Source organism: Durio zibethinus, chromosome 16, assembly GCF_047325235.1.
Source record: "Durio zibethinus cultivar Kanyao isolate XHJ-2024 chromosome 16, ASM4732523v1, whole genome shotgun sequence".
In the NCBI taxonomy this organism is placed as follows: domain Eukaryota; kingdom Viridiplantae; phylum Streptophyta; class Magnoliopsida; order Malvales; family Malvaceae; genus Durio; species Durio zibethinus.
This window is the reverse complement of record NC_143177.1, coordinates 23,868,351-23,881,071: the sequence shown is the minus strand read 5'-3', so window position 1 is coordinate 23,881,071 and position 12,721 is coordinate 23,868,351. Positions and strand designations below refer to the sequence as shown.

Below are 12,721 nucleotides of genomic sequence, written 5' to 3'. Positions count from 1 at the left end.
AATTATATTTAATATGTTATCTATTTATATTGTATTTATTTTGTGTTAAATACGTAAAAAAAATAAAATTATTATTTCATAATTTATATCAATATATTAAATATAAAAACTTTTTTATCAAATTTATATACGATTTTTAATTTTATTTTTATTTTTATCCAATTGGCCACTCTTGAAATCCCAATGAAAAATTGTCGAGGAAACTAAAAGTTAATCCACTAATTAATTATTCAGCCCTAATTCGGCTGATCCAATTACATGGCCCAATTCTCCAAAAAAGAAACAACCTGTTGTAGCCCGCCCAATATGACCACTGCCCCATTAGGTTGTCTGAAGTAAAATGCAATTACTTATAAGTTACGGCGTTTATGATCATTTCAAAATTAAAAAATTTAAAAAGAAATTTTTTTAATAGATACTTTAAAGAATAAAAAATTTTCACTAAACACCTTAAAATTTCTCATTAATATTCTTTGTATTAATAAAATTAATAAATTTGTATATATTATAAGTAAATATTAAAAAAAAAAATTTCTGGAGCCGTCCGAGAACGGAAACGAGGGAAAAAGCGATGGCCTTGAAAATGTAGGGTGGGTCAATGCAGGATACGAGACTGGTGGATCAAAATTGTTTCAGGGGAGCTTTCATTGTTCCTTTGCCTTCCCACCTTCATAACCAGTCGCCAGATGGAAGTGGGCGCACCACAGTTGGCTCTTTCAATTCATCAACCCCTTTCTCCCTTTGTTTTCTTTCAATTTTTTTTAATACCTTTTTTTTAATAATTTACTTAATTAATGTGTAATTTCGATTTACACACCAAACATTTTATTCCGTATATAATTTTTTATTATTTTTAATATGATTAAAAAAATAAAACTTCTTGTACCGGACAACAATGAAAAATTGTTTATGAGTTTATAAATAATATATTATTAGTATATAAATTTTAAATATTATCAATAAATTATTTAATAATATTTTATTAATAAATAAATATATAAAAATTAATCTTTTTCAATTTACTCATTAATTTGATTAAATTTATTAATAAAATATAAAATTTATATACGAATAATGAATTAAATATAAATTTTCACTTATTTAGTTTCGCTGTCAATTTACAGCAGATGAAAGAACTAACCTTGGGGTTTAGTGGTGTAAAATAAATAAAAAGGAAATATTTTTTTAATAAGACAATCCAAATTCCTGAAAAAAAAAAAAAGGATAATTAAAAGAGAAAAGGATCCTTGTATGGTAATCAAATGGCTACTCACCAAACCTTAAACATAGAATACAGCTAGCTTCGAAAAGCTGACTGCCGGTCAGGCCAGTGGAACCCACCAACCAGGAGTGCTGTGGGCCATCCTACCGGCCATCATCGTACCTTCCACATCCTCAATAAGCGCGTCGGTTATTGTTATTCTTAAGGTCACCAGCAGAAAAATATTTAACAGATCATGGCGTTAACAGCTCAGCACTCGCAGATTTACCGCTTGCCGTAATTAAACAACTCTGTACTCGCCTTCTTGTGCTGACACGTTTCCACACGATAGCGGAGGATTTTCTAAATATATTTATTTATATAAAATAATAAATAATATATAAATAACATGATTTAAAAAATTTTTTAAAAATTTATAAATAAAATTAATAATATCAAAAAATATATTTTTTATATTTTTATATTAACATAAATTATAAAATATAATTTTTATATAAAATATAATATAAATTTATGAATTATTAATATTTTCCGTAAATAGAAAAAAAGAATTGATGGATCTAAATCTAATCTACAAATTTTGAGTTAAAAAATAGAAAGAAGCGAGTACGGGGATTTACATACTGCAGCGAATCAGCGTTGTGTTTTATTCTTGGCAATTTCTTTCTCGCAGTTTCTCCGAGACATGAAACAAAAAAGTCTTGTTTCTCTGTTTCAGCTTCTCCTTTTAACAAAATCCTTTTCATCCGCTCTCGTTGAATTTGTATGAACAGTCATTTGCTGAATCGTTGAATTCCTGTTTTGGAGATCTTGATCAGGTTTTCGCTATGTGAAAGAATGCAGTCGAAGCGAAGAAGGGAGTAAACGGTCAAGCCAATAGATAAACTAGAATGCGAATGCTTTGCGACGTTTGCGAAAAGGCCGCCGCGATCATTTTCTGCGCCGCCGACGAGGCCACTCTTTGCCGTTCCTGCGACGAAAAGGTCTCTTCATTTTAATCTCTGCGTATTTAGACACGTCTACTTATGCTTAAACGTATACTTGATGTACGCACAGTTTGATTTACTGGAAGTCTTGATCTTGACTTTGAATATTCCTAGAAATATACTCTTTTAATGTGCTCTCAGAATCGAAGTTGAGCTTTGGAATTGAAATTAGTGAAATCATCTCAAGATTTTTTAAAAAAAAATTTGGGTAGTAATTAGATTAGAAGGTGTTAAAAAGGGCAAAATCTGAGACAATTAATAAGGAAACTTTATCGAGATTTGGGAGTTTTCAGGTTCACATGTGTAACAAGCTTGCAAATAGACATGTGAGAGTTGGGTTAGCTGACCCCAGCGATGTCCCACGCTGTGATATATGTGAAAATGCACCTGGTATGATTTTTTTTCTTTTTTAATAGTATAATTATTGTGAAAGCTTTTTTTTTTTTCTCATTTTGTTCATTTGTTGATTCTGTATGTAGGTTTCTTTTACTGTGAAGTAGATGGCAGTTCCCTTTGCCTGCAATGCGATATGATTGTACATGTTGGCGGTAAAAGGACCCATGGGAGATATCTCTTGTTGAGACAGAGAGTTGAGGTTTGTGACTCTTTAGGAGACAGGATTTTACCTTTTTATATTTAGAAAACCTGCTAAAATTCTTCCTATCTGTTTTAGTTTCCAGGGGATAAGCCTGGTCGTCTGGAGGAACTGGGATTGCGACCGCTTGATCCAAATGAAGTAAGGAAGGATCAGAATCAGCAACCTAAGCTTGTAGCGAGAGAGAACCAGAAAAATCATAGACTCTCTCCTGTTCCAGTGCTTGATGGTAATGCTGATGGGGATGGAAAGGTGGGTAATAAATTGATTGATCTAAATGCCAAGCCCCGACGGATGCATGGGCAAGCTTCAACCAATCAGGTATAGGTTTTTCCAAATTTCTGTCCGTTTTTACTAGCTTTTTTGTTCTTAACCTTGAATGTTAAGCAGTGTAGTTGGATTTTTTTTAAAACCTAATTAATGTGGTGACTGCTTCATGTTTAAGGAGCAAGCCATGGATGATTCAAGTGGCAATAATCATGACTCTGCGAGTGTGGTCCCTGTGGGATCCTTCAAAAGATGGACCGAAAAAATGAGCTAGGTATAACTGTTATCCCTTACTTATATTGTTCACTTGTTTAAGAGCATTGCTAACATTAGGTTCTGAGGGTTTTCTGTTTTCTGGGCATTTCTTGATACTTTTATTATATATGCTCATTACATATGTGAATGTATGTGATCTAAAATTAATATAGTTGCAATAATTAATAGAATAGCTCAAGCAGGTTGGCTTCCTCTCACATGACAAAGCCTTTTGCACACAGAATGTGTCTCTAACGCAAGACATTTCTTGTGGTTACATTTTCTCGTCATATTAGGCGGATTATTTTGTTTGTCGCTTCGGGATGGGATTTGTTCTGAATGACTTAGAAATTGTCAACTAATGTGAACTATGAACTAAGAAAAGAAATTTCCTTCACTGTTGATGATTCTGATGAAGTTAGCATGAAATTATTGCTGCTTCTGGGTTGCTGATTGGAAGACATGGATGAGGATATATTTTTTTGGTCTCATCTTTCTCTGCATGTATATCCTATTCGCTACGGTGTAAATCTTGAACTGGATCTTTGAAATTGTGTCTTGTTCATAGTGCCATATGTTTGACTTGACATCTAGATTCTATCTTAGCTTTCCTGGTGGGAGGTTTTGGCTTGGTTATCTTGTGATGGGTTTTATTGCCGGTATCATCATAAATTATTGTAGAATCACCTTATATTAATATTTTAGAAATATGTCTTTCTTTGCTTTTGTCCTTGTCTGGAGATCTTGTATAATTTCGTAAAGGTGAAGTTGTATTTATGAGCAAGTGCCACTTCATCACCAGGATATAAAATTAGTCCTTTCCCGCTGATGCTGTAACTGAAACATGATACGGGTTACTAAAATTGAAATAAAATGACAGAGAGTTGGAACTGTATGCAGAGAAGTCCATGTAACCTGGCATTCCCTGTAAGCAACAGAAACAAAGAAATTTCCTTTTTCCCCAGGGTGGTAGAGTTGACATTTGTGTTTAGGTGGCGTTTTGAAAAAGACTTGTCAGGTTTTTCAGCATAGTGCTTGACCCATTGAGCAGTTCCTAACTTCTATAATCACGAGTAAGAATCTCTAGGCTTCTGTCTTGGGCGCAAGTTGAGCTAATATCCTCAAGAGAGATGGTGTCTGATGCAAGTAACCTTCATGCATGATAAGACAGCTAAATAACTTTTGAACACAAATGATAGTAGCATGTTGGTTTCTCCTTGCCTACCTGTCTTTGCTCTCTTATTTTAGGCATATGAGTAAAACAAAGTAATCTGATTGTGACAGAGGAATACAAAAATTATACTACTGTTATTTATCAGTGGCAAGGACAAAACTTTACTGACGAAACATTAATATTTTTCGCTGCAGTTGATAGTTTATTTGTTCTTGATGAACTTTCCATGGTTACAGATATTTTTTTCTTACAAATTTGTTGGTTGGGATGTACCTTTCTATCACTAAGCTTCCATCCATTAGTACAGTTTTACATCTCAAGTTTTGTTGCTATCATGTTTGAGAATTTTCTTATTAAATTACACAACTACCATGTTTAGTAGCTCATTTTCTTAGGGCATTAGTCTATGATAGAGGTTCTTGTTTTGTTTAGAATAAAATTAAAGCATATATATATATAGTTGCCCTCCAAATAACCCTTCTTTCTACTGCATGGATGATTGAATTCTTTGAAATTAGTTTTCTTATCAAATTATGTTGTACATCACTTTTTGGCTGCAGATTTTGCTGGATGAGTTCTCACATCTGTGTATTTACCGGGCTTGTGGTCGTTGTCAGATATGTCTTCCTTCCCCATGCTTTAGGCTTTGTCTATTTCATTCCTCGCACAAAAAATGAGAACTGTTGAAGATTAACTTTTACCATGTACCAAAATCAATGTTCTTGCCTAACCAGAGTAGTGAAGTTTGTGACATTTATATTTTGTTCCAATGCCAAGGATCCCTCGTGAACGTTGTTGCAATTGAAATTTCTTCAACATTGTTGCAGGTGATTAGAAAGACAAGTTGAGATCAAACTTTTAAGTGAAAAAAATAGGAATAATCAATAGGAAAATGGTCACTTCGAAAGATAAATTCCCCATATTTGCTTCTCGTGAATTTCTTTAGGCTGGGATCTTGGGGATGAAAAGCAGAACAAGCAGTGGCAGACTGTTATATAGGGAATTAAATTACATAGATACCTGAGTCATTTTGGTGGTCTATCTATTCTTAATGATAGTTGCATAAACGATCTGAGCTAAAGTTTCGCACCAACAGCTGAAAATGGTGATTACTAGCAATGATAGTATCCAATAAAATCCTACCAGCCGCTACTTTCTTCCTCAAGTTTCTTCTCATGTGTTGGAATCCATGGAAGTTAGACGAATATTTTGAGAAGCAAAGTGTAATTTCAACATCTTCAATTCAACTCATTAAGCATATTCTAACGGTACTAATTTTTAAGACAACAGAAGTGGGCAGTTCGAAGAATACCCTCCCATGGCATGATTTTATTACCAGATGCTTTAAATGACAGAGCCTGCAATAAAAATTGCAAATTGCAGTGAATATGTAAACTATACCAAATAGTTTTGAACATCATCACGCAGGATGAGAAATGATAATTCAGAAATTAATCAGAGTTTACCCAAATTTTCGAGCACAAAAAGGAAATTCTAGCATTTTAGTATGTGATAATGCATACATAAGTGCACACCAACTAATCATCAGCAACAAGTTTATTAAGTGGCTAAAAGTACATTGTAATCAAGAACAAAAATAGTCTCCAGGGCTATGAGGCACAAACAGATTGGGAGAGAAACGATATCCGGATATCTCCATCTTCTTCAATTCTTCATCATCCCATCTGTAGCTTTTTTAAGGCATCTTAGTATACGTAGCCCTTGACAAACATTCCTTTCTTGGCCTCCTCTGATTCTCCCTCACCAGTGTATTTGCCAAGCTGAGCGAGTGAGTTGGCCTTGGCACGTACAAGAAGTACCTCATGAGCCGCCTTAACATTCTCGGGTCTGCCTCCCCATGTCTTCAAGCAAGTGTTCTGGAGAGCTCTGGCATAAGAGAATGAGACGTGCCATGGGTGGGGAGATTGGTTCATTGCGTTCAAGTTAAGGGTTGCTTCAACCTCAGATTGCCCACCAGACAAGAACTGCTCAACAGAAATGGTTCAATCGATTAGTACTGGATTTTGCTACTTTATACAAACAATTTTGAGATCACAATGTTTGTACAGAAATGTACCATGATTCCGGGGACAGCTGGGGGGATTCTCCTGTGGAGGAGCTTGAGGGTGTAGTCAGCAACTTGCTGAGGGGTGGCCTTGTCCTTGCATTCAGCACCAGGCGTGACCATGCTAGGCTTGAGAAGGATACCCTCAAACATGACATTGTTCTCAGCAAGGTAGAAGAAAACCTCAGCCCAAACCTTCTGAGCTACTTCAAAAGTGCTGTCGATTCCATGTTCACCATCAAGCAAGATTTCTGGCTCTACAATTGGGACCAATCCACTGTCCTGCAACACAAAGCAACAAAATTTTCTCAGTAACAATCAACAAACATACTGTGTGGTAGAAAAAATATATATAACTAGTACCGTATACATAATTATTGCTGATCTGTTGACTTACTTGTGAAATGGCGGCATAGCGGGCAAGACCCCAAGCTGCTTCTTTAACTGCCAAGGCAGATGGACCATTGGGAATGCTCACAACAGTACGCCTGGTCAATGAAAAAGAGCTAGTGTTAAATAAGGATGTTTCTTTTGCAATGTATAATATGAGTGAGAATTTATCAAAAATGGGAGTACCATTTGGCGAAACGAGCACCCTGCTTGTAGTAGGCAGCTGTGCGGGAGGAAAGACCATCAAGACCTTGGCACCATGACTCGTTGTTGGAACCAGGGAGGGGAACCAAACCCTGTTTTTTTTTAATCATCATTGAATTACATGTGTTAGTGCTTAGTACAATTCTGATCAAACAAATTTTATAGCCTCCTTTGAGATATGTATGTGTGGATGCTATATGGTCAATTGTTATTGGCTTTACCTTGTCAACTTTGATACCAGGGACAATTTTTTGCTCAACAAGAACATCAACCATCTTTTTTCCATCGGTGGTGGATTGGTAGAGAGTCTCCTCGAAAAGTATAGCTCCAGAGATGTACTCGCCAAGGCCAGGGGCCGACACCAGAAGTGTACGGTATGCTTGGCGGTTAGCCTCAGTGTTCTCTAGGCCAATTGAGGCCAGACGCTTCCCACATGTAGCATTTGATTCATCCATGGCCAAAATACCACGACCTGGGGATGCAATTGTTTTCTACATCCAAATGAAAGAAATCAAACTCACGTCAAATGATGTCTTACATAGTTTAGACTCTTTCACTTTTAACTAGGCTGAGCTAATACATAAAAATTCTACTTCTATCTCTAAAATCAGAGGATTTTTATAAGAAGAGTGGAGTAGCATTTAGTACATACCGCGGTCTGAACAAGCTCATCGGCATAGGAACTGGCACGGACGGTGAAGACCGATGGGGATGTGGGGTGGCACCTGACAAAAGAAACTAAAGGCTGGCGGAGATTTTGGCCCTTAATCCACTCAGACTTATCAAGGATAGGTGAAGACTTGAGGAGAGTTGCCGAAGCTGATGCCATTTTTTTCTCTCTTTTCTTTGGCTAACCGCTGAAGCTCTTGAAGCAGACGATGTCGGCTTTTTCACTAAAATCTTATCTCGTCAATCTTGGCCTTCCTTTACCACATATGCAAATCTCACTCACTGGATTTATAGTTGTTTAGTCTATAGTCATAAGATGTCACATTTGAGGCTGTCGTGCATCGACCAATGTCATCGCGCCATGTGGATGATAATTTTGTACATTTGGCAGGCTACATGCGTGGTTGATATGGATGGCTTTATATTCACCTCGTAAAAATTATTTGAAATAATAGGGCTTTGAAAAACCAAGATTTTTTTTTTCGTATTCTTCTAATGTCATAAGGGTATAGACAAATGCATCACATTCACTATGCTGTACTTCCAAATTAGAGCTGCTTGAGAGATTCGTCCGGAAAGTAAACATGAGGTTCTGATTTTGTTCTGATTAATGGGCATGGTTTAAGTAAAGGGTTTTGATGAAATTGTGAATTAACCCCAGGCCGGACGGTTGGCAGAATGCCAAGTCATCTAGTCCATTGAGATTTTTCAGTGCCATGTGGGCCAGGTGAATCCGTATCATCATGTGTACCCTTTTGATTTTGTTGACCCCATCGTTCGGCATGGCTAATGGAGAAAACCCATCATCTGTTGTAAAGATTCACCAAAGGTATTGTTTTGCTCTGGTGAACTGAGAACCATCGTGGTTGTAATGTTGAGTATCATTTGTGTAGACCAATCAATCCCCACCATTGTAGCCAGAGCTCGATCTTGTTAAAAGAAAAACTGGGTTTTCATTCTAAAGGAATGAATAGGCTGCCTTGAGAGTTCTCAATCTCAATAGACAGTGATATGGCATTTACAATGAAAAGGCTACGTGATGTCCAGCAAAGCTGTCTTGGCCGTATAAAGGCACGTTTAGAGTTAAGCCAAGGTCAGGGTTTAAATCACTCGCAATTCTACGTGATGACCTGGTCTTATTTCAAATCCTATGCAAAACAAAAGGGCGTCTTGAACAAATGAAACAACCAAACGCCTATTACCTCATTGTTAATGTCTGTGATCTTGGCATTATAACAAATCTACATATGTATATGCCAAGATTCTAGTATGGATAGACAACTTAACTAAAAGTTAATAGTATCTAAACACAGATCTGCAATGCCAGCAATTAATTCGTCTACAGATTCATCATTCAAGTCTTTCCATGCCATTAAATCATCAAAAGCCAATGGCATTGATTGAAAGGAAGTCTCTATCTCTGCAATAGCCTCGTACAACTGTTTAATAAAATCATCTTCCTCAGCTGGAATGTCCAAATCCCAGACACCGAAGATATCAACTGTTGATGAATTCGCATCAGCTGCAGATAAACTCAATCCAAGTCCCAAATCAATAGCTCCACCCGTACTCTTCTCCTTGTTGTATGTAGGCAGAAATGGATATCTCCGAAATGTTTCAGTGGAATCATCCTGAAAAAATGGCGACCGAATACCAGTCCATTTGATTGGAATACCATTGGTGTTTCTTACAGTGTTACCATTAATTGGAATGACAACAAGATCGTGATCAGTTCCACCTAAGTAATTGGCAGTAATTACAGTTCCTCCAGCAAAACCATCACTTCCAGTTGCAGGAGAGTCAAGCAACTCAAGTTGGTCACCAATGATCTCTAGCAAAACATCTTTGAAAGAAGTCCAATTACTTTTCAAAATTTCAGTATCTGCAATCAGACAGGAATCAACCCAAGGCAAATCCTCAGCAGAAAGCTTATCTCCCTTCCGTGTCGATTCCAATGATTCAAGAATAACAGAGGAAACAGATCCTTCTCTTGTACTACCTTCTACATCCATAGCTACAAAATTGTAAACAATGTCAATAACAGAAAGAAAGACAAGGCTATACATCGTACAACTTCATCAAATCAAAGAAACTCGTTTCAGGAGCATAATGCAGAACAACTGCGACACTTCCACTTGGCAAATGTTGAATTTTACACATCAGACAAACCAAATAAGCCGACCAGGTAATATTATTTGGTTTACAGAATAAAAAATTGGCATCAGATAAGCATGTACTCATCCTATGGTAAACACATAACCATGACACGTTGAAAAACCACAAATCTGAATCCCCTCTATAAATCTTCATCTAACCATATTCTAGATAAACAATTTAAGAATAAAAAAAAAAGAGTCAGTTCCACTAAGGAAGGCAAAACACATCAAACTAGCAGATTATAGAACATTGCAGGAATCTTCTATAAAGAACCCTTGCCAAATAGTATCAAAGCGAATCCCTCATATAGAACAACACAAGTTAAACCTAAAGGATTTCTTTTTTTTTTCTTCTTTTCTTGTTGTCCAAGAACAGAAGGCATGATCCAAATAACAACATTTAAGAGCAGAAATTATAGTAATCAAGCAACTTCTCAAATCAACCATTAAAGTACACCTTAAATTAAATTACCATAATGTTGAAATTAAAACAAAACGGCTAACAAGAACTTAAAATATTCCATATATCAAATAAAAAAAAAACTTAAGGATTCTTTCCATAATTAATATAAACCCTAAAGCAAGAAAAAAAAATTGAAGTTCGATACTTTGATGAAATGGGAAAAGAAAGCAAGAAACTTTACACAGAGAGAAACTGAAAGTATGAGAAATATACGTACAAAATTAAAATCATTCAGAAAATTGCAAGCCCAAAAATGCAGAATAGGAAAAGTGGGGCATTTTATGTTCTGAAGTTAAGAGGACACGGAAGAAGAAGACGACTTGAATTTGAGGGAATGGACTAAACGTGGGGTTTCAACAAGGCAACGTGCAAAGAAAAATGACGAGCTCTCAATCTTTGGGGGCTTTGCAGGGGAGCGGATCAGCGAGAAGATATATTAGAGAAAGGGGAGAAAAGAAAACGACACTGTTTTTGTTTATTTGGACAAAAAACGACTTCGTTGCCGGGAGTTGAATCAGCGGGAAGAACAGAGAAAGGGGAGAAGAAAACGACACAATTTTAGTCGTAAAAATTTTCCGTTGCCGGGACTTGAACCCGGGTCTTTCGGGTGAGAGCCGAATATCCTAACCAACTAGACTACAACGGATATTGATTTTGCTTACATTTTGGACACCTTAACTATAGATTTAGATATTGCAGTATAATTTAAAGTAATTAATAAATAAAAATATAATAATATTTTAACTTGTAAAATCTAAAAACACAGATTGATGATGTGTAGAATGATAATCCAAAACTTTCATCTTAATTGTAAACTCATGTAAATAAAATATATTTTAAAAATATAATCTTCATTTTCTTTTGGCAATTTTGAAAAGAAGAAAGGAACGAATCTAATATTTAAATGTGATAATAAATTTAAGATTCAAAATTTAAAATATGCATTTTTTTTTTTTGTATTATGATTTGTTTATAAAAAGAGATAGTGTTACCTCCGAATTATTATACTTTCTTTAATGTGATATTTAAAATAAAAAAAATTTTAATCAAGTATCTAAATTACATTTTCATATATTAATTACTCTAACCTTTAATATCATTAAAATAATACTAGTGTGATATTTAAATATTAACATTAATAAAATATAATTACCACGTGGTTTAAATGTGACTATTACATATTATTTAAAAAAAATTAAAATATAATTTATAAGAAAAAAAATTTTAATTAATTTTTAATTTTTACTAATGACACAACAACAAAATTATCACGTTGCATCTACATCACTGTCTTATGACAATCACGTGTAATGCACATTTAGATTTAAGTACTACATCGATATTATTATAATGATATGAATGGATTAAAATAACTTAATATACAAAATTAAAATTGAAATATTTAATTATAAAAAGTTTTTAACATGTATTACATTAAAATTTATAATAATTTTAAGATCAAATGAAGTATCATCCCATATAAAAAATAAAGAGAGAGGAAAGGATGAGAAACCCTAGAAAGTGTTATTATATCATTTAACTAGCTTTTTTAACATGTGCAATGCACGAGATTTTTTATTAATTTTTTTATAATTTTATAATTTATTTTATAATTATTGATTTAATATATAATTATACATTTATAAATGTTAAGTTACAATTAAATGATAATTTTTATATAATATATTATAAATTATACTGTTCATCTAAAAGAAGTATACATTTTTGTAAATTTTCAAGAATTATAAAAATCCTTTATTTTTCATAAAAAAAATATTTTCTTCAATTCACTTGCTAAATACTAAAAATTTTGCTATGATTTTTTTTTTTGGGATAAAAAATCAATAATCAATATTTAAATAGTTAAGATTAATAATTATTTTTATCATAATATTGATTGGGTGTATATGTATATATATATATATATATATATTTGATTGAACAATAAATCACAATTATTAATTTGATTATAACCATTTTCTTTTTATTAGTTTATATTTTTGACATACTTCAAGTAATTATTACACAAATATATAAGGCTAACAATTATTTTTATATATGTCAACAAAATTAAGTAATTTTTTAGATAAAATGAAAACAATGATTCTTTATGTTATACTTAAAAACTTTTGTTTGAAATATTTTTTTTAGTTTTAATCATTTTTAACATAATTGATAGCACTTATTGTAGGTTAGATATGGTAATGATCATCATTATTCTCATACCATCAATTATAGACAATGAAATTCAATAATAAAAGGTATAGCAAAAGGA

General features: G+C 34.0%; 3 protein-coding genes and 1 non-coding gene across 4 annotated transcripts; 1 reads left to right on the top strand and 3 right to left on the bottom strand.

The window, feature by feature from the left end:
- The first annotated feature begins 1,842 nt into the window (after positions 1–1,842).
- Positions 1,843–5,300, top strand: LOC111297288 (B-box zinc finger protein 19-like). The gene is made up of 6 exons (XM_022891973.2): positions 1,843–2,205; positions 2,502–2,598; positions 2,688–2,803; positions 2,882–3,124; positions 3,249–3,344; positions 5,060–5,300. Exons 1-5 carry the CDS (start codon positions 2,113–2,115, stop codon positions 3,342–3,344), a joined length of 645 nt encoding a protein of 214 aa, XP_022747708.2. The 5' UTR covers positions 1,843–2,112; the 3' UTR covers positions 5,060–5,300.
- Positions 5,301–6,038: 738 nt separating this feature from the next.
- LOC111297280 (fructose-bisphosphate aldolase 1, chloroplastic-like) lies at positions 6,039–8,091 on the bottom strand. The gene is made up of 6 exons (XM_022891966.2): positions 7,811–8,091; positions 7,380–7,649; positions 7,141–7,250; positions 6,962–7,052; positions 6,577–6,846; positions 6,039–6,484 (listed from the first exon to the last, which is right to left on the bottom strand). The coding sequence occupies exons 1-6, from the start codon at positions 7,985–7,987 to the stop codon at positions 6,206–6,208; spliced, it is 1,197 nt and encodes a 398-aa protein (XP_022747701.2). The 5' UTR covers positions 7,988–8,091; the 3' UTR covers positions 6,039–6,205.
- A 915-nt stretch (positions 8,092–9,006) lies between these two features.
- On the bottom strand, positions 9,007–10,802 carry LOC111298726 (uncharacterized). The gene is made up of 2 exons (XM_022893454.2): positions 10,664–10,802; positions 9,007–9,841 (listed from the first exon to the last, which is right to left on the bottom strand). Exon 2 carries the CDS (start codon positions 9,837–9,839, stop codon positions 9,114–9,116), a length of 726 nt encoding a protein of 241 aa, XP_022749189.2. The 5' UTR covers positions 9,840–9,841; positions 10,664–10,802; the 3' UTR covers positions 9,007–9,113.
- A 217-nt stretch (positions 10,803–11,019) lies between these two features.
- TRNAE-CUC (transfer RNA glutamic acid (anticodon CUC)) lies at positions 11,020–11,092 on the bottom strand. The gene has a single exon. It is a non-coding gene; the product is annotated as a tRNA-Glu (tRNA).
- Between the last annotated feature and the right edge of the window lie 1,629 nt (positions 11,093–12,721).